Source organism: Podarcis raffonei, chromosome 1, assembly GCF_027172205.1.
Source record: "Podarcis raffonei isolate rPodRaf1 chromosome 1, rPodRaf1.pri, whole genome shotgun sequence".
In the NCBI taxonomy this organism is placed as follows: Eukaryota; Metazoa; Chordata; class Lepidosauria; order Squamata; family Lacertidae; genus Podarcis; species Podarcis raffonei.
In genome coordinates this window covers 113,960,551-113,980,856 of record NC_070602.1, presented here as the reverse complement: position 1 = coordinate 113,980,856, position 20,306 = coordinate 113,960,551, and the positions used below count along the sequence as shown (strand labels likewise).

General features: G+C 42.3%; 1 protein-coding gene across 1 annotated transcript in view; it reads right to left on the bottom strand.

The window, feature by feature from the left end:
* The window catches only part of TTN (titin), a 292,385-nt gene that overhangs the window by 189,539 nt on the left and 82,540 nt on the right, over positions 1-20,306 (bottom strand). The window contains exons 49-84 of the mRNA XM_053410245.1: positions 19,110-19,388; positions 18,733-19,011; positions 18,313-18,600; positions 17,901-18,179; positions 17,505-17,786; positions 17,114-17,392; positions 16,750-17,028; positions 16,367-16,645; positions 15,934-16,221; positions 15,523-15,801; positions 15,033-15,314; positions 14,657-14,935; positions 14,251-14,529; positions 13,867-14,145; positions 13,442-13,729; positions 12,923-13,201; positions 12,431-12,712; positions 10,993-11,271; positions 10,607-10,888; positions 9,883-10,161; positions 9,500-9,787; positions 9,059-9,337; positions 8,692-8,970; positions 8,303-8,581; positions 7,889-8,176; positions 7,465-7,752; positions 6,094-6,375; positions 3,934-4,212; positions 3,538-3,819; positions 3,131-3,409; positions 2,750-3,037; positions 2,331-2,609; positions 1,913-2,191; positions 1,529-1,807; positions 784-1,071; positions 333-620 (exon numbers count right to left, since the gene is read on the bottom strand). Of these exons, the coding sequence (XP_053266220.1) occupies positions 333-620; positions 784-1,071; positions 1,529-1,807; positions 1,913-2,191; positions 2,331-2,609; positions 2,750-3,037; positions 3,131-3,409; positions 3,538-3,819; positions 3,934-4,212; positions 6,094-6,375; positions 7,465-7,752; positions 7,889-8,176; positions 8,303-8,581; positions 8,692-8,970; positions 9,059-9,337; positions 9,500-9,787; positions 9,883-10,161; positions 10,607-10,888; positions 10,993-11,271; positions 12,431-12,712; positions 12,923-13,201; positions 13,442-13,729; positions 13,867-14,145; positions 14,251-14,529; positions 14,657-14,935; positions 15,033-15,314; positions 15,523-15,801; positions 15,934-16,221; positions 16,367-16,645; positions 16,750-17,028; positions 17,114-17,392; positions 17,505-17,786; positions 17,901-18,179; positions 18,313-18,600; positions 18,733-19,011; positions 19,110-19,388 (10,143 nt within the window). The remainder of the gene's footprint in view (positions 1-332; positions 621-783; positions 1,072-1,528; positions 1,808-1,912; positions 2,192-2,330; positions 2,610-2,749; positions 3,038-3,130; positions 3,410-3,537; positions 3,820-3,933; positions 4,213-6,093; positions 6,376-7,464; positions 7,753-7,888; positions 8,177-8,302; positions 8,582-8,691; positions 8,971-9,058; positions 9,338-9,499; positions 9,788-9,882; positions 10,162-10,606; positions 10,889-10,992; positions 11,272-12,430; positions 12,713-12,922; positions 13,202-13,441; positions 13,730-13,866; positions 14,146-14,250; positions 14,530-14,656; positions 14,936-15,032; positions 15,315-15,522; positions 15,802-15,933; positions 16,222-16,366; positions 16,646-16,749; positions 17,029-17,113; positions 17,393-17,504; positions 17,787-17,900; positions 18,180-18,312; positions 18,601-18,732; positions 19,012-19,109; positions 19,389-20,306) is intronic.

Genomic DNA, 20,306 nt, shown 5'->3' with positions numbered 1-20,306 from the left:
TCAGTGGGAAACATGATACCACAACTCAAGTGTCACATATTAAAAGGAGAGTCTATGTTCAGCCTGTTTACGGCCTAATAAATTTCCACAGGCTGCTAATTTTAAACAGGCTTGTAAGCAATAAACGAAAACCCCGGTGTGGTATTAAGAAAATAACTTCAAGAAGATTTTTATCAGCTGCTACTCTAGATACAGAATGCCACCCACTTGTGCCCATTTTAGCTGGAAGATTCAAACGTGTCTTTATTTTTACAAAATGGGGGGGGGGAGGAGGAGGAGGAGGAGGAGGAGGAAGAAGAAGAAGAAGAAGAAATCAAATTCCATCAAATTACCTTTGAAACTCAGCTGAGCACCACAAGAATCCTTCCCAGCACTGTTGCTTGCATAACAAGTATACAGCCCACCATCACCTTTGCCTACTTTAAGAATGGTCAGTGTGGCAGTGTTTTCTACCAGTGTAATTTTGTAATTGCCACCAGGGCGGATCTCACGGTTATCTTTTGCCCAGCTGACTTTCATTGGCACTGAACCTGTGACATGACACTTGAAAGAACCACTTTCCCCAAGAGCAACGTCAAGGGGCAAAGGCTTCACATCAAAGAATGGTGGTTTCAGGTGTTCTAAGGAAAAGAAAGAAAATCAAAAAGTGAAAAGGCATGGCAGGACGTATTGCCTTCCCTTCAAACAGCAAACTCTTAGCCTGTTGTTACAGCCCTGTGACTTGTTCACGTTCTTTAAAACTGAACCAGCATGCAACAACTTCGGACTTAGTTGTTTACAAACCTGTGAGTAGGAGCTTGGCACTGGAAGAAGCAGTCCCAAGAGCATTGTGAGCTGTGCAAGTGTACTGGCCAGCGTGAGCCATGGAGGTTTGCAAGATCTGAAGCGTGGCTATATTGCTTAAGAAGGTGGTTTGAATGTTGTCGTCATCTCTCAGCTGCACCCCATCCTTCGACCAAGACACTTCAAGTGGCTCAGAGCCAACAATGCGGCAGTCAAAGGCTATAGGAGAACCAAGAGTCTCCTGCACGTCTTTCAGTTTTCTCGTGAATGAAGGAGGAAGTTTAACATCTGCAAAAAAATAAATTGCAGGGTATGATAACTGGCCATGCAAGAAGACTAAAAAGAATACCTGGGCCAGTATGCTCTGCACATGTGGAGAATTCCAATAAAAAGAAACAGAGCCATGTTCTCTGTTCCTAAGCCCTCATGCCCCCCACCCATATGGGCACACACAGGGAATAGGAGGTCTGTGTGTGCCTCCCATACCCTCATCCAGTCATCCCTTTCGAACTCATGCAAGTTCAGTAATTTGCAGGGTTTGGAGAAAGGAAGGAAGGCTGCACAGAGACACAGGAAGAACTCAGTGATATCTCAGTCTCCTTACAGCTCAGCAAAGCAGCTTGTGGACATGCTGAGAGCCCCGTCACCATGCCTGTGATTCAAGTGGGTCACACACTTCAGCATATTACACTCAAATGTTGTGTGTAATATGACAAGGGTCAATTATTTTAAAAAGAGCCATCACCTTTGATGGTGATTGTTGTCATTGAAGTAGCAAACCCAACGCTGTTTTCTGCTTTGCAGGTGTATTCGCCAATGTCAGTGTTCTCTACCCGGCTGAAAGCAAGTGAAGCCACATTGTTCTTGAAGTGCATTTTATAAGCCTGTGTAGATCTTAGTTTGGTATCGCCTTTGTACCATGACACTTTAATTTCCGGTGTTCCAGCCACTTGGCACTGTAAAGTTGCAGGCTCTCCGATGGTCACCTCCAAGTGATCCAAGTGCTTAACAAAATGAGGTGGTTCTGCAGCAGAAATAATTATAGTCAATACCCACAGTCAATCTAAGCACATCAGAAGATGGCAATTAGTACAAGAATAGTTAACCAACTATTAAGACAGCAACACACCTATGATTGATACCAGGGCATGACATACATCCTCCCCAGCATCATTTGCAACTTCACAGATATATTCTCCTTCATCTTCTGTAGAACTATTAAGAATTTCCAGAATGCCTGATTTTTCTGTGGTGGTTATATTGCATTTTGGAGACTGTGTGATGTTTAAGCCGTTCTTCTTCCACGTTACTGCGAGTGGAGGAGTTCCGCTGAATGTGCTTTCTAGAATTATGGATTTCCCATGTTCTACGCTGAAATCGCTCAGCTTCTTCACAAACACAGCAGGCTCTAAGGTAAAGTCATATGAAAGAAGTGGTTAAACCAAGAACTGCAATATGGGTGTCTCTCTATGTGTCTGTGTATATCACACGGACATGCACACACACTTAACATGTGTACATGCCATAATAATAGCATTTGGACAAACCTTTTACAAAAAGATGTGTGGTGCAAGAAGCACTGCCAGCATCGTTCGTGGCAAGGCAGGTGTAATCTCCAGTCTGGAGTGGCCCCACTTCGAACAATTCCAGTTCCGCAGATGAATCTGCCAAGGTGATGTTGCACGTTTTCCCTGGCACCAGTTCTCTACTCCCCTTAAACCAGTTCACTTTGAACGGAGGAGTTCCCCTAATCAGACTCCTGAACGTTACACTCATTCCAGGTAAAACCTCCAGCGGGTCTGGCGTCTTTGCAAAAGAGGGTGGTTCTAGAATTACACACAACATTTAAAAAGTTAACGCAAATGTGCCAGGTAGCTAACATCTGTATAAAACAGGTTGTCAAGAAAGCAAGATAAACACGCACGGGAAAGATTTGCAACGGATGCCTTGTCTATCCTTTACTGACCTTGCACTGTCAAAAAGGCACTGCATTCGTCAGAACCGGCTACATTCTGGGCAGCACAGGTGTAGGGACCTGTATCAGACGAGTCCAGAGCATTCACCTTCAAAGCACAGACATTATCTGAAAAGCCGGTTTCGTATTTGTCCCCTGGGAAAATTTCATTTCCTCCATAAAACCAAGTGACTGAAATAGGAAGGGAGCCGGCAACTTTACACTCCAAAACAACCGAGGAGCCCTGCACGCCAAAGGTTTCTTTCAATCTTCTTATAAAAGAAGGAGGGACGACGTGGTCTGGGTAGGAAAAGGCAACAAAGAGCCAACTTTTAAGAGGAGAAACGACAGAAGAGAAGGGCAAATGAGAAACAAAAAAGATCCCAAGCTAACCTGAAATGTCGACGGAGGAAGTGCAGCTGCTTTTTCCCACTTCGTTGTGCACTTCAAAAGTGTACAATCCCCTGTCATTCATGTCTGCAGAGAGAACCTTAAGTGTCGCCACCTTGTTGGAAAAGCTGATTTGGTGCTTGCGGCTGTTGGTGAGTTCTCTTCCGTCCTTAAACCACTTGGTAATTAGTTCTGGAGTGCCACCCACCGTGCACTCCAGAGTAAAAGCATTGCCAGAGGTCACCGTCATGGGCTCGGGCTTCTCTAAAATCACAGCCGGCTCTGGAATGAGGGAGACAATCCAGAAAACTTGAGTTTTGAGAAAACCAAGACTTATGAAGCAAATTAGCTGCAATGGCAAAGGCAGCCAAGATTCAATTCTTTAGAAGGGGATGGGTGCCTGTACCAACCTAGGACTTGTAAATGCCCTGCGCATTCTCTCATTCCAGCATCATTTTTAATCTGGCAGATGTACTTCCCGCTGTTGGTGGCTTCGGCACTTGCAATCTGAAGAGTTGCGATGTTATCCGAAAAGGAAATCTTGAGGTTTTCGCTTTCCCGTATTATTTCGCCTTTGTCCTTAAGCCAAATGACGGAAATGGGTTGGGAGCCTTCTACTACAGCCCGCAGTGCTGTGGGTTCCCCGGCATAGGTGGAGGTTTCGCTCAGCTTCTTAACAAACCGAGGAGGTTCTGGCAGGGAAGAGAATTCCTTACGGTAAGAGGAAGGTGGCAAGGAAGCCGCAAAAGATAGGCAAAGGAAAGCGTGCCCGCAGACTTTGCACCACAGTCGCACTCATTACTAACCTTTGAACTTCACAGCACAAGAGCAAGTGTCGCTTCCGACCTCATTTGTGGCTTTGCACTGATATTCCCCAAGGTCTGCCGCTTCGAGGTTGAGAATGTGGACGCTGGCACTGAAGTTCTTGGTTGTCACTTTGAACTTCTTGCTGCTCCTGACTTGCTTTCTGTCCTTGAACCAGACGACTTCGAATGGCGGTGTGCCTGCTATTTCACACTGAAGGGTGACATCGGAGCCCTTGAGTGTGTCTATGGGGCTGGGTTTCTTGCTAAAAACGGGAGGTTCTATAAAAGAAAGGAGACGAGGACATGTAACGGGACTCCTGGGAGGGGTTTCTTGCTAACAGGGGAAAGACATCCAGAAACAGAAGGCAGGAGGTATGCTTGTAAATCCCCATTTAGGTGCCTAAGAAGATTCTTTCTCTAGTTCTCCCAAGTGCATAGCAGGTCAATTTTAGGTCATTTCTATTTCTAAAGCTGCAAAGTCTTCCTTGGAAACTTTGTCATCCCCCCCACAAATTCCTGTTGCATGTGGCACTGAGTTTTCCAAATAAATGCAGTTAATAAGCATGGGTGTGTACCTCCGCATAACGTTTTCCACTCCCACATCTGCTATTCTCAAACTGACACCCTCAAACACATGCTCTAAACCTTCCATGGCCAAAGGTTTATTTTCTTACGGTCCTCCTCCTTATCACTATAAGTACTGTATTTTATTTTATTTTTAAATAGAAGAAATCCTGTAACTCTTTCCCCACTGTCCCCTGTAACTGCAATTCACATCTTATGTCTTATCTAACTATAGAGTGTTGCTAGGAAGTAACAGACAATCACCTGGCAGATTGTGTAGCTGGCACACACAAGAGAAAACTGGTTCTCCTACTCCTGTAACCTCATATCTTGCATTATCACCCACTTCTTTGATCCGTTCACCTGTTGCCTCTTCTTGTCAACTTCCTAGCTATTAATCAGATGTTCAAGGAGTATATCCTAACTGAGGCATAGGTTATCTTTAAACCCTTCACTGCCTGTAAACTGAATTTTCAGGGACTAGAGGGCCTTCTCGGTGGCTGCTCCCAGACTTTTTTTGGAACTCCCTACCTAGAGAAGCTAGGCTGGCTTCCTGCTTCTTGTCTTTCAGCCAGCAGGTGAAGACTTTCTTGTTCCAACAGGATTTTGGGAACTGACTGCTTTTAGTGAAAGGGCTGGTGCTCTGTTGTTTTTATGGTAATTATTGGCATGGGTTTAACAGATGTTTAGATATGTATATAGCTTTAATTCTGTCAATGTTTGATTGTTTTTTAATGATTGTTTTTCTGTGTTGGTAGTGGTTCTTATTTTTATCTGTAAGCCACCTTAAGTCCAGTCAAGGAAACAGGCAGGGAATATTAATAATAACAGGTGCCTTTTTTCCTAAAAAAAAATGCTTAGGGGTACTCTCATTTTCCTACTCATATTGAAATACTGCCCCTCAATGAGGCCAAACTTAGATTTACAAAATGTTTAGGGGTATGCGTACCCCTGCATCCCCCCAGAAAAAAGCACTGATGATGATGATAATAATAATAATAATAATAATAATAATAATAATAATAATAATAATAATAGATTTTACTCTTTTCTGTCCTGTGCTACTTCACAGTTCTGTAATTTCTGACACAGGCCAGTGATAGGTAAAGGCTGGAGGGGCCACTGATCCTCTAAGACTGCTTTTCCCGCTCTTAAAATTTCCAAGATTGCTTTACTATATCTATTTGCATAGTGTGCCTGACCTCCTCATCAGCACTGCCACCATTTTCACTACAGTCGAGGAGTCTTTGGATTTCAAACATCTCAGTCCTTTGTCAGTACTTTTGACTATGCGTCCCCAGCATTATAGCATTATCATCCAACCCTTTAAGGGTAAAGTAGGGGAATGCCTGCAGCTCACTGGTAGAGCATCTGCTCTGAATGAAGAGGACCTCAGGTTCAACTCCCCAGCATCTGCAGGTAGGGCTGGGAGAGAGTCCTGACTGAAATCCTGGAGAGCCACTGTCAGTCAGTGAAGATAACACTGAGGTAGATGGACCAATGGTCTGACTCCGTATGGGAAAAAACAAAACACCTTCCAGTGCTCCTAAGGGTTGGGTAGAGTGGAGGAAGTCAGAGTAGACATTGGCTTCTAACCTTTCACTGTGACTGTTGTACTGCAGCTTGCGGTGCCAGCAGAATTAAGAGCTTCACAAATGTAATCTCCACTGTCTTCATGGGTAGCATCAACAATGATCAGCACTGCTGTGCCGTCACTGAATGCCATACGGTGCTTGTCGCTAGCATGGATTTCGTGGTCATTCTTGTACCACACAACTCTGATTTCTGGGGAACCACTGATCTTGCATTCAAGTTGACATGAATCGCCCTGTTTCAGCATTCTTGATGGTTCCAGTTTCTTCACAAATTTAGGAGGTTCTGAGAAGCCGGAAGGAAAGTAGCATTCAATATGGAGAGGAATAAGAACAATTAAGAACATGCAAAAAAAAAAAATTGCAGTGGAAATCATAATATGGTATTATCAAGAAGGATAACAACAAAAATTAGTAAGTGTATGAGAAACCTCCATAAAAAAAAACAACTGCAAAAATTCTGACATTTCTGCTGAAATAAGCCATGGCACTGATTCACTGAACAGCAAACACAGCAAAATACAGCCTTTGTTTCCTCATGCCTCCCTTAACGTCAGTCCACTGCAAAGAAGGGAGATTGGCGGGAAATTAGCACCCAGACTCAACATAGGAGAACTCTTCTCCTGCACCTGTGCTCCCCAAAACAGATGGATATTTTGAGAAGCAATACTTATGAGATAAGCCTCTCCCAGGTACAATAATCTGGAGGAGGGGAGGAAGGAGCCTATCTGTGCCCAGGCGTTCCATCTGCTTCCATCTCATCTGTTTGTTGACTGGCACTCAAAGCCCTCTCAAAATTTCAGACTGGGGGTGGGATGCTAAGATGACATCCCTGACAGGTGCACGAGGGCAGAGGCCAATTGCTATTTCCCCACTCCCCTTTCAACTTGTCGACATCTACTGGAGAGGTGTGCAAAACTCTTGGTAAATCCCTGCTAATGGATCAAGCTATCTATGTATATTTTCCCATGCAACTATTTTTTAGAATGTAAATTATACATAAACTGTAAATGAATCAAATCCGCCTCGACTTTTACAACGGCAAAAACCAAAGAATGCTATAAAAGCTACATTTAACGTGGGTATCTGTAAATCACAACCGGCGCGTGTAATTTGTCATAAGAATCCATCACATTTCTATGAGCGCAAACATTATTCTTTTGCTCTGCTGGGGTTTCAAGACACAGTAAGGAGAAGAAAATAGTTCGGAAGTTAAATACTTACAGATAGTTTCCTATGAATTTTTGTTAATTTGAAAGAGGTCTGTCTTTTTCTTTTTAGCTTCTAACAGTTAGAAACAAAGAATTCTGTGGAAAAGAAATCCCAAGAAAATCCCTTTTCTGCACAAAAGATCAGCCAACTTAAATTCAAATACCTTTCACATTAAGTTGAGCCGAGCAAAAGTCTTTCCCAACATCATTGCTAGCTTGGCAAGTATACTGTCCGCTGTCTCCTTTGCCTACTCTCAGAATTCTCAAATGGGCTGTATTTGCTACAAAGGTAATGGCATAGTTTCCTCCTGTACGGATCTCGCGGCCATCTTTAGCCCACGTTACATGTATAGGTTGGGCTCCAGTAACATGACACTCAAAGTCAGCACTTTCTCCAACAGGAAGATCTTTGGACTCGGGTGTGATATCAAAGGAGGGAGCTTGTTTGCGTTCTGGGGAATAAAATGAAGAGGAACGATTGGATTTCTTTCAGACGCGGTAAAGCTAAATACCGTAAAATCTTTTTAGAGGTTAGGAAGAGTGGTTGGATGTAACAGATGAAAACAAGAGAGTCGGTATGAAACTAACCTGAGACTGTGAGCCTAGCACTAGATGTAGCAGTTCCTACAGGATTGGTCGCTGTGCAAGAATATTGCCCAGTGTGACTCATCTCAGTTTGCAACAGCTGAAGAGTTGCCACGTTATCTATGTAAGAGGCCTGCACATTAAAGTCATCTCTTAAAGGCACACCGTCCTTATACCATGTAACACTAATAGGCTCTGACCCATTTAGACGGCAAACTAATTTGATTGGGAAGCCAACGGTTTGCTCTGTATCCTTTAATTTCCTTGCAAAAGAAGGTGGACGTTTTCGCTCTGCAAGAAAAGAAGCATGCAATAAACATACGGCTTATGCAGGCATCTGGACAGGTGAAAACATTTTTTAAAGAGTGAAAGATCTGTAAGTATGAGTTTTTAACCAATCCCAGATAAAATAATCACCTTGAACTGCTAAGACAGCCTTTGAAGAGGCCGTTCCGACACTGTTTTCTGCTTTGCAAATATATTCCCCACTGTCACTGGTATCCACTTTGTTAAAAATAAGTGTAGCAACATTATCTTTGAAGTACATCTTATACTCAGGAGTAGATCTTAATTTTGTATCTCCTTTGAACCAAGATATTGTAATTTCTGGGGTCCCAGTAACTTGGCATTGCAAAGTGGTATAGTCTCCAACTGACACCTCAAGAGGTCCCAAGTGAGTGACGAAAGAAGGAGGTTCTGGGGACACAAAGAGTCAGCATTAGGATAATGGCACCTGAACGCTACAATGAAGAAACAATGAGGTTTTTAAATAAAAAAATATTATTAAGAAGGCGCTAAAGACAGACCTAAAGTGGATACCAGTGCTTCACAGATATCTTCTCCAGCCTCATTCTCAACCATACATGTGTATTCTCCTTGATCATCCTTTGTACTGTTAAGAATTTCCAGAATGCATGACTTCTCTGTTGTGGTGATGCTGCACTTTTCAGACTGGCCTAAAGTTACGCCGTTCTTCTTCCATGTCACTGAAATTGGAAGGCTACCAGTGTACCTGCTCTCTAGAATTATGGATTTGCCTGGCTCCACACAATGGTCGCTGAGCTTCTTCACAAAAACGGCTGGTTCTGGTGAGCAATAAGAAGTCAAATATTGGCATCAACGCTGCACAAACACCTAAACAATCCATACCGAAAAAGTGCAACCTATACCAACCTTTTACAGAAAGATGTGCCGTACAAGACACTTTGCCAGCCTCATTAGTCACAACACAAGTATATTCTCCACTCTGTTGTGGCTCTACATCAAACAGCTCCAGGTCTGTGACCGAATCTTCCAAGTAGATGTTACATTTATCACTTGGTACGAGTTCATTGACGCCTCTAAACCACCTCACCTTAAATGGTGGTGTTCCTCTAATAACAGCAGAAAATGTAACACTTTTGCCTGGTAAAATATCCACAGATTCAGGTATCTTCTCAAAAGAGGGTGGTTCTAAAGAAGCATCGAAAGTAACAACAGATCAGTCGATAATGAAGGAATCATAAAGTGAAAATAAAAATTTCCTCAAATCACGGCACCAAGAGAATGCAATTTTGCAAGAATAAAGATTATGGAAGATTTCTGCAAAGTGTTAGCCACTTATTGAATACTGACCTTGTACAATCAAAGCAGCCTTGGTTTCATCAGAGCCTGCCACATTAGCAGCTTTACATGCATAAGTTCCTGTATCAGATGAGTTCAGTGAACCAATCTGCAAACTGCAAACATGGTCTGAAAATGAGATTTGATGTTTTTCCCCACTGGTGAGTTTATGTCCATTATGGAACCAAGCGACTGTAATGGGAAGGGATCCAGCCGCTTTGCACTCAAGAACCACTGAAGAAGCCAGTACACCATGAGTTTCTTTAAGTTTTCTTGTGAAAGAAGGTGGAATAATCCGATCTGTGTAAGAGGAGGTAAACAAAAGAAAATGAGGACCCCACAAAGGAGAACCATTTCCTGGTGGGAATACAATGAAGAGAAGCAACAGAACTGACCCAGAACATCAACGGAAGCCGTGCAGCTGCTTTTGCCAACATTGTTCTGCACCTCGAAAGTGTATAAGCCACTGTCTTCCATTTCTGAATCAATAATTTTAAGTGTGGACACTTTGTTGTAGAAGGTAATTTTGTATTTGTTGCTAGTTGTTAATTCTTTTCCATCCTTAAACCAGCCTATTGAAAGTTCTGGTGTTCCACCCACTTTGCACTCTAGGGTACAAATGTCTCCGACGGTGACTTTCATTGGTTCTGCCTTCTCAGTGATGACAGCTGGCTCTGGAACGAGATTCAAGCAGTATCTACCTGTGAATATCACTATCTCCTTAGCCACATGGCTTAATATTGCAATTACAGAAATCACTTCTCTAAAGCCACAGTTTTCTGCTTTGGAAAGGAGCCACTGCAAAGCTATTAATGGCTCTTCTTTTCTAGAATTGAGAAACACAGTAAACACCACCGTGCCACTTATTTGTCTTCCAGAGAAGAGGAGCTGACTGCCCAACCAATAGGAGCAGAGCAGTATGAAGCCCTCAATGGGTTTCCTGAACATTTTGCTTCAGAACCCGTTCTCCAATACTCTGTAATGCACCATGTACACTGACGGCATGCCCCTCCCTCTCTCATCCTCAAGGCTCTGAATGTTATTTAGCCTGCCCAACTTTTAAAAGTAACTCTCTCTTTTTTAAAGAAAATAAAAAGCCAAGTTTGTGTCATTACCAACCTAGAACGGTTAAAGTAGCTATGCACTCCCGGGTTCCAGCATCATTACTGATTTGACAGATATACTTCCCAGCGCTTGCTGGTTCTGCTTTGGCAAGCTGCAAAGTGGCAACATTTTCCACGTATGTTATTGTCCTGTTAGCACTTTCTCTGATGACCTCTTCTTTGTCCTTGAGCCATGTCACCGAAATCGGCTGAGAGCCTTCCAAGGTGGCCTGCAACTCTACTGGTTCACCCACCACAACGGTAAGGTTGTTAATTTTGGTCACGAATTTTGGTGGTTCTGAAGAGGAAAGAGCCAGTGGGCATCAAGAGTTCCAACAAGAATTGTGCATTTTTATAAAGACAACGATGATCGCACACCGTATTTCCTCAAATAATACCTACCTTTAAGTTTTACCATACAAACGCAAGTGTCGCTTCCGACATCGTTCTGAGCTTTGCACTGGTATTCACCAATGTCAGATACTTCAATATTCAGAATGTGAACACTTGCATGGTAGTTTTTGGATGCGACTTTGTACTTTTTACTGCTACGGATTTGCCTCTTATCCTTATACCACGTAATATCAAAAGGTGGTGTCCCAGAAATCTCACATTCAAGGCTAACCTCAGTACCCTTGAGTGTATCTACTGGAGACGGCTTCCTGCTAAAGATGGGCGGTTCTAGGATGAAAGAAAGAATCAGGCATCATTTAAAGAAAGTTACCTCAATATATATGTTGCTAGTTTAATATGAATATAACGTGAGAATTGCCATATATGTATCTGTTCCACTGCCAAGGCATGCATGCAGCTGAAGAAGCACCTTTTCTTTTCACGGCTGGTTTTTAAGGGTAGCCAACGGACTGGAATGGAAGCATGCATGTCCCAGTCTGCCAGCAAAGCTCCACCCACTAAGATGCCCATGATTGGGCAGTTTAGTGTATTTGGTGGGCAATCCCGCCCTGCAATGCGGCTGGCCAAATGATCTTCAGTGTGCACGCGAGTCCCAGCACTTGGGAATGGCTGGCAGCCAGCCCGCAAGAGGCTGCAACTGTTGCCCACACGGAATAGGGTAATTGGTCATTTCAGTAATAAAAGCAATGACCATCCTAGAATGCTGAGCCAAAAGGGTGAGTGCAGGAATGCATTTAACAACCCTTTTCTCCTCCTTTCACATGGAATGTAGTCCTACTGACTACTTATCCTTTCTGTAACAGGCAGAGAGCTGTGATGGTCACTGCCGCCTCTTGCAGATTCAGTGGGTGCCAACCCTGACATCTACTCAAGCATTTGATTAGTTGACTGGAGGAGATGTTTTGTCACCCTCTCAGTGTTGTGGTGCAAATTTGATTGACTGATGGTTGCAGCCTGGATTTAAGTACCCCACTCATTGACGTTAATGAAGAGTGGGTTATAATTGCCACCAAGCTTATGTAGATAATTAAGAAAACATCTTTCTGTAATAGCTAATTGATGATCTCTGGGTTGTTGTTTTTTTTTTTAATGTAGTTTTTACTATGCAGTTGTTGTAGACCACTTTGGTTTTTTGGTTTAATAGTGGCATACAAATATTGCAATAATAAAATAACCTAAATAAATAATAGTAAATGCACCACATCCCTTTGAACATTCTTGAGGGAAAGAGTGAAAGCCACAGGTTAGAGAATACTTGTTTAAAATGAACCTGGAGGCTAATTAGATGAGAAATAGGACCCTGTCCACAATGGGCAGTTATAGCAATCTAACAGTTAGCCATACAAGAATCAGAATGAGCTAATCTCAAACTTTTTAGAGACAGTTAGTCAAAGAGAAGGAAGTCCGCCAAGGCATGTTTGCTAACCTTTGACTAGGAGTTTAGTACTGCAGCTTGCCCTGCCAGCAGGGTTCTGTGCTTCACATATGTAATCTCCACTATCGTCTGCACCAAGATGCCTCATTTCAATGACTGCCACAGAATCTGTAAATGACATCTGGAATTTTTCGCTAGCATGGACTTCAGTGTCATTTCTGTACCATACCACTTTGATTTCCGGAGAGCCACTGATTTTACATTCAAGTCGTGTGGAGTCGCCCTGTTTAATCACTTTAGACGGGTCTAGCTTCTTAATGAACTTTGGAGGTTCTGGGAAACGGAAGAAAAATGAAAGCAAGGTAAATTGGAAGAAAAGAGGGATTGTGTTGAAAGGTATATAGAATAAGAGGGGAGAGAAATCTAAAAGGGCGCTTAACTTCTAGTTTTAGCAATGAAGGAAGAAAAGTAACTCAGAAACATTTACACAAAAGACTGCAGAAGACAATTAAGAAAAGAGCAACACAGAACACATTAGCACACCTGTTATGCTCAGTGTGGTTGTACAAGAATCGCTGCCAACATCGTTGGAAACTTGGCAAGTATAGTTTCCACTTTTTGATACATCCACAGAATAAAGATTTAAGAAACCAGTTGACCCTTCAATCCCAAATAAACAGTTAGGTCCAGACACAAGTTCTAAATCTTCTTTAAACCACTTTATTTTAAAAGGCGGTGTTCCCTTTAAAGATGCCTTAAATTCCACTGTTGAATCAGGTATAGCTGATTGACTTTCTGGTTTTACCAGGAAGCTTGGTGGCTCTAAAGGTTTTAAGAAACAAAAGAAAACTAATTAGGTTCCGGCGCAAGAAATATGGCCTGGCAAGCCACAGCAAACCAATAAAGAGAAATAAAACATGTGTCAAAGTTAATAAGAAAAGAAAGGTTCTATATAGATAACTTTAAATGGGATCTACATTCAAAGATATTAAGATAATGATGTGAAGTTGAAAAAGATTTATATTTTAATACAGTGTATAGAAAGAAGATAGAAATCCAAACCTTTCACAGTTAAGACGGCGCTACATGAGTCACTTCCTGCAACATTTGTTACGCTGCAAGTATAATTTCCAGAATCTGTCAACTCTAGGTAATTAACCTCGAGCGATACAGTGTTCTCATGGCACAGATGCCTGTATTTTGCACTCTCGGGTATCTCTTTTCCATCTTTAAACCATTTTGCAGTAATTGGGAGTGAGCCAGAGACTTTGCACTCCATATGAATAGATGATCCCAGAATTTTATCCATTTTTGGCAATTTTTTGGTAAACGAAGGAGGGATTGCTTGATCTGCCCAGAAGGGAGGGAAGAAGGCAAGTAGCATCAGATTCCTTGTTTTATTCTTTCTTCTTCATGAAAAATACACAGGCAATTAAAATGTTGATTGAAAAAGAACATGCTCCATTTTGACCAAACAAAATACAAACCTAGTACAGACAAAGTAGCCTCACAGGTGCTGCTTCCAAACTCATTTTCGACCTTAAACGTGTATGTGCCGCTGTCCTCCTTCATAATGGATTCAATCCTGAACCTAGCCACATTATTGTCAAAGCTCATGGTGTAATATCTACTGGGCATGAGTTGTTTGCCATCTTTAGACCATTTTACTTGAAGTTCTGGTGTTCCAGCCACAGTGCATTCTAGAGTGACTGGGTCTTTCTCCGTAACTTTAATTGATTTAGCTTTTTCTATGATCTGAGCAGGTTCTGGAGTAAGAATAAAAACACAAATATATTGAAGTCTTCCGATGAGTAACCGGCAGAAGACTGGTGCTTACTGAGGAATCAAAATAGGAATCAAAACTCACAAACCTTGCACTAAAAGTAAAGCAAAACACTTCTCAACTCCTGACTCATTCTTTGCCTGACAGGTGTATCTCCCACTGTGACCGAGGTCAACATGCCTGATCTTCAGTCTTGCCACATTGTTTTCAAATGTAATGTGGAAGCTGTCATCGTTTTCGATGATTCTTTCGTCTTTTATCCAAGACACTGTTAAAGGCTGAGAACCAGCCACAGTGCATTGAAATACAGCAGAGCTCTTCAAAACAGCATGGACGTTTTCTAACTTCTTGATGAAGGATGGGGGTTCTGTGTTTATTAAAAATATAAAAAAGCCGGAATGAAACCTGGGTAAGGTTTAAAATTTGCTAAAGGAGGTGAGAGAACAAACGGAATGTTTCTTAGGCTTTTTCCCTACTATGATTACTGAACTGACCTTTCAAACTGACTTTTGTGCTACAGGAACAGCTGCCCCCTTCATTTGAAATAATGCACTGATATTCGCCAGCATCCTGAACATCACAGTTCATGATATGAAGGGCAAAAACAGATTGCTGATCAGTCATGGTGTATTTCTTGCTACTTCGGATCTCGTTGTTGTTCTTCAGCCAGGTCACTTCAAACGGAGGAGTCCCTGTGACTTCACATTCTAACACAGCATCGTAGGTTCTTACTACTTCCACAGGTTTTAGCTCCCTCACAAATGTGGGAGGTTCTAAAGTAGTAGAAGAAAACAAAGCAACCTCAGAAATAAGGGGAGGAACCCAACTGCATGGCTGAAGGAACTGGAAAAGGAATTCTTAGCAACTAACCTTTCACTCTCAGTTCAATGCTGCAACTCTCACTACCTGCGTCATTGCGGGCCTCGCAGATGTAAGTCCCGCTATCCTCCACTTTAGCATTGGAAACTTTAAAAGTCGCCATGTTGTCTACAAACGAGACTCCATATTTAGCATGGTCCAGCACTTCGTTCCCATCAAGGTACCAAAGGACATGGATTTCCGGTGTACCCGCTACCTGGCATTCAAAAGTGGTAGACTGTCCTTTTCTCAAAGCTACTACAGGGCTAGGCTTCTGAAGAAACCTAGGGGGCTCTAAAATAAAATTAAAAATAATTATTTAGAAAATAGTAATTGGCTTTAAAAAACACAAACCAACCAAAAAAACTAAGGTAGATTACAATCCTATGCACATACTTACTGTAATCCCCATCTAACACAGTGGGACTTACACTGAAGTAGACATGCATAGGATTGAGCTGCGCAAATCACAGCTGATAACCCGAGATGTAAAAGTGCAGACCTTTCACAAAAAGAGTTGTTTTGCAGGTTGTTGTCCCGACGTCATTGCTTAATTGGCAGATATAGTTCCCTGAATCAGACGTCTTGGCCGAAAAGAGTTCCAGCACGCTTGAAGTGTCATCTTTGTAAACTGAGCGAGAAGCTCCCGAAAGGAGTTCTTTGCTATCTTTGAACCACTTTATTTGTATGGGAGGCGTGCCGCTCACGAGAGCTTTGAGTTGGACTCTGGCAGCTGGTACCACATCTTGTGACTGTGGCTTTTCAACAAAGCATGGGGGTTCTACAAAGAGTGGGAAGAAAAACCAGGAAAAGAGGGAGGTCATTCATTTTGAAATGATAAACAAAAACCAGAATCAAAGCGACGTGGCAAATAAGCCTGCCACCTAGGAGAAAAAGTACAAGATGTCCAAACCTTTGACGGTTAAATGGGCACTGCACTGGTTGCTTCCAGCTTTATTTGTTGCCTCGCAGGTATAAGATCCACTATCTGCACCTTCAAGCTGGTTGATCTCCAAGAATGCCATGTTATCATGGAAAGAATACTTGTGCTTTTCGCTAGCAGTTATCTCTTGGCCATCCTTGTACCACTGTATACTTATTGGGTGTGAACCAGACACTATACACTCAAGGTGAACAAAAGAGCCCTTAATGCTATCCATTTTCTTTAGCTTTTTGGTGAATTTAGGCGGTATGATCAGATCTACCCAAGACAAACCAAAAAGATATGTATTAGATTAGGTTGCCACTTTGCTTGTCTTTGGCATAAAAAGAAAATAAGAATTGCAGTTGCGGCCAGCACCCACCAACCGACCCACCCCCAGAGAAGAGGGATACACAATACGAACCTAAGACATTAATGCTAGCTTTACAGCTACTGCTTCCGACATCATTTGAAACCTCAAATGTGTATTCGCCGCTATCTTTCTTTTCTGTAGAAACAATCTTTAGCATAGAGACTGTATCGGTAACACTGATTTTATATTTGTGTCCCAATGTCAACTCCTTTCCATCTCTGAACCACTTGGCAGTGATATCTTTTGTTCCTGAAAATCTACACTGCAATGTGGCTGGGTCGCCTTCCGTGACATCAATTGAAACAGCTTTATCAGTGATGGTGGCTGCCTCTGTGATAAATACAGGAGCAAATATGAGTCTGGCTGACTTGAAGTGTAGATGATAGCAAAACACGATGCTATAAATTAAGGAGGTGGGAGTAAGCTCTACAAACCTTTTACTGTTAGTAAAGCAGAACATCTTTGGATTCCAGCATCATTTTTAGCCTGGCAAAAATATTTCCCATCGTGCTTCACTTCTATGGCCCTGATCATAAGAGTGGCCACATTGTTCACAAAGGTCATTTTGGTGTTATCGTCTTCAACAATGTCATCATTATCTTTCAGCCAAGAGACTGTTATAGGCATGGAACCTTTAATAGTTGCTTGAAACACTATTGTGCCTCCTCTAAGTGAGCTAATGTTCTCAATCCTCTTCACAAATTGTGGGGGTTCTATTGAAAGAATAGATGCCTTGGTGAGTATTAGCCTCAACTAAACATCACAATTAAATTATTATATTTTCCAGGCGGTACTGACCTTTCAGAGCCAACTCAGAGCTACAGACACAGCTTCCTACATCGTTTGTTACCCTGCACTGGTATTCTCCTGCATCTGAAGAGTCAAACTTGAAAACCTGGAGGCTAATCAAGGAATTCTCAATGCTTATTCTGTGCTTTCTACTGCTCCTCACAGGTTTGTTGTCCTTTAACCAATAGACCTCAAATGGAGGGGTACCTAAGACCTCACATTCCAGTATCACATCTGAGTCTTTTAACACTTCCCTTGGTTCAAATTCCTTGACAAAGTAAGGTGACTCTATAGCACAAGACAGAAAGAAAGAGTGGGGATTGTTAATTGGTTCTGGGACCTTTAAAAGGCTCGAAAGACTTGCTGAGAAAATTGAGTGGAGGGGTACTTTTGCACACACCTTTTACAACCACGACACTACTGCAGGTATCTTTCCCAGCATCATTTTTTGCCTCACATGTATATTCACCACAGTCTTCAAGAGTGACATCCAGGAGTCTGAGTACTGCTGTGGAGCCCACCAAAGTCATCTTGTGTTTGGCACTGTCTTTAATTTCCCTGTCATCCTTGAACCAAGAGATTTTAATTTCAGGCGTGCCTGTAACTTTACATTCTAATTGGGCGTATTCTCCTTTCTTAATCAACTGTGATGGCTCAAGTCTTTCCACGAAAGTAGCGGGTTCTGTGGAATTAAAGAATGTTATTAAGAAGAGTTGTAGAAAGAGGTTAAGGAAAAATAAGAGGCACTCAAATCGCCACCCAAGCATATCATCATAAGAGAAAGAGTTGTGCAAACCTTGGACAAACAAGTTTGCACTGCATGAGGCTGAACCAGCCGCGTTGCTGACTTTGCAAGAATAGGCGCCTGAATCAGCAGGTTTCACAGCGTAAAGCTCCAAGAAACTTGACAAAGCTTCCGTCATGATGTAACAAGCTCCACCGGTTGTTAGCTCAGCATCACCCTTAAACCATTGTACAGAGAGTGGCGTTGTTCCCTTAAACGTACTCTTCAAGCGCACTGTTGACCCGGGAGATATTTCTTGAGACTCTGGCTCTGTCACGAAGCTAGGTGGCTCTACACATTGTTTGAAAGAAAGAGTTGGAAAGAATCAGTAGTGCAACTTAATGTAGTGAGGAGTTTAAAAGGGGGTGGGGAAAGAACGGTTAAAAGAGATACTGAGAAGAGAATGCAAAAGAAGATGTCAAACCTTTTATCGTTAAAGTTCCATGGCTTTCCTTGCCCCCCGCAGAGTTAGTAGCTCTACAGGAATACACTCCTGCGTCATTGGTATCCAGGTGTTTGATGTCCAAAGACGCTGAACCTTCTTCGTAGCGTATTGCATACTTGGCGCTGGCAGTGATCTCTTTGTCATGCTTAAACCAAGACACTTTTATTGGAAGAGAACCTGATACTTTGCAGTCAAAGTGGCAGGAGCCACCAACCGCGCTATCGACGTTCCGCAGAGGTTTGGTAAAGAATGGAGGAAGGGTGCGATCTGTTCCAAGGCACAGCAAAGAAAAGAAAACCAATATATATCAAAAATAGTGTTTTAGGAGTGTCCCCTCCCACCTCCCACCTTCTAATTGTTCTACCATCTAAATCGCAGTAGCGTTGCTGGATTACCAACCTAACACAGTAAATGAGGTGGTGCACGAACTGCGTCCAACATCGTTTGAAACTTCAAAGGTGATTTCGCCAGTATCGTGCAATTCGGCGGTGTAGAATTTCAACTGAGCAACATTGTTCTTGAAACTGATTCTATACTTTTTGTTAGAAGCCAGAGGCTTTCCGTCTTTGAACCATTTCGTTTTTAGCTCTGGAGTGCCTGCAACAGTGTATTCCAGAGTTGCTGGGTCCCCTGCCGTCACCTGAATGAATTCAGCTCTCTCAACAATGGTAGCAGGCTCTATAACAGAATTAAACAGTGGTCATTATAGACCTAATGTGAACAATATGCCTGTGTATAAGAAGAATTGTGCGATCTTAAAGTGCTCCTACACTGACCTTTAACTGCTAATTCTCCAAAACATGTTTGGCTTCCTGCATCATTCTCAGCCAGACATGTATATTTACCACCAGAACTAATCTGGACATCTGTGATTTGCAAAGTTGCAATGCCATTTTCAAAGGTCACTTTGACTTTGTTATCTTCTTTAATAATATCTTTCCCCTTCATCCAAGTGACAGAAATAGGAGCTGAGCCTCTCACAGCTGCCTGTAAGAAAACTTCATCCCCAGCGAGAGCAGTAACATCTTCGATTTTCTTAATGAAAGAGGGAGGTTCTAATTTGAAAAAGAAAGGAAGGAAGAAAAACCCTTATCTATCATTGCATCATATGGTGCTTGGTGCTGCATTTAAGGCTTTTTAAAGAAAATAAATTGCCTTCTGGATACAATGGCAACGTCTTTTATGGATTTCTACCTCTGAATGTTAGGGGGAAATTTACCATTTCAATCTGGAGACAGAGGGACCATTATTTGTTGAGCAATAAGTAAATGTCTTACATTTGACAGCAGGCAAATTAATCCAGGTGAAGTAGAGGTGAGGAACCTGTGGCACTCTAGATATTGTACTCCAACTCCCACCCCATTAGCCAATGGTCAGGAATTATGGGGTCCAACAACATCTGGAGGGCTACAGGTTCCCCATCATTGATGTAAACCAGGAGTGGAGAACCTTTGGTCCTCCAGATGTTGATGAACTACAAATATATAAATATATAAAATATATAAAATATATATAAATATATATATAATATATAAAATATATAAAAGGATGTCACATAGAGGAGGGAGAAAGGTTGTTTTCTGCTGCTCCAGAGAAGCGGACACGGAGCAATGGATCCAAACTACAAGAAAGAAGATTCCACCTAAACATTAGGAAGAACTTCCTGACAGTAAGAGCTGTTCGACGGTGGAATTTGCTGCCAAGGAGTGTGGTGGAGTCTCCTTCTTTGGAGGTCTTTAAGCAGAGGCTTGACAACCATATGTCAGGAGTGCTCTGATGGTGTTTCCTGCTTGGCAGGGGGTTGGACTCGATGGCCCTTGTGGTCTCTTCCAACTCTATGATTCTATGATTCTATGATTCTATGATTCTACAAATTGGCCATGCTGGCTGGCGCTGATGGGAATTGTAGTTCAGCAACACTTCGAGGACCACAGGTTCCCCACTACTGGTGTAAATGAGGGGACTAGGAAGAG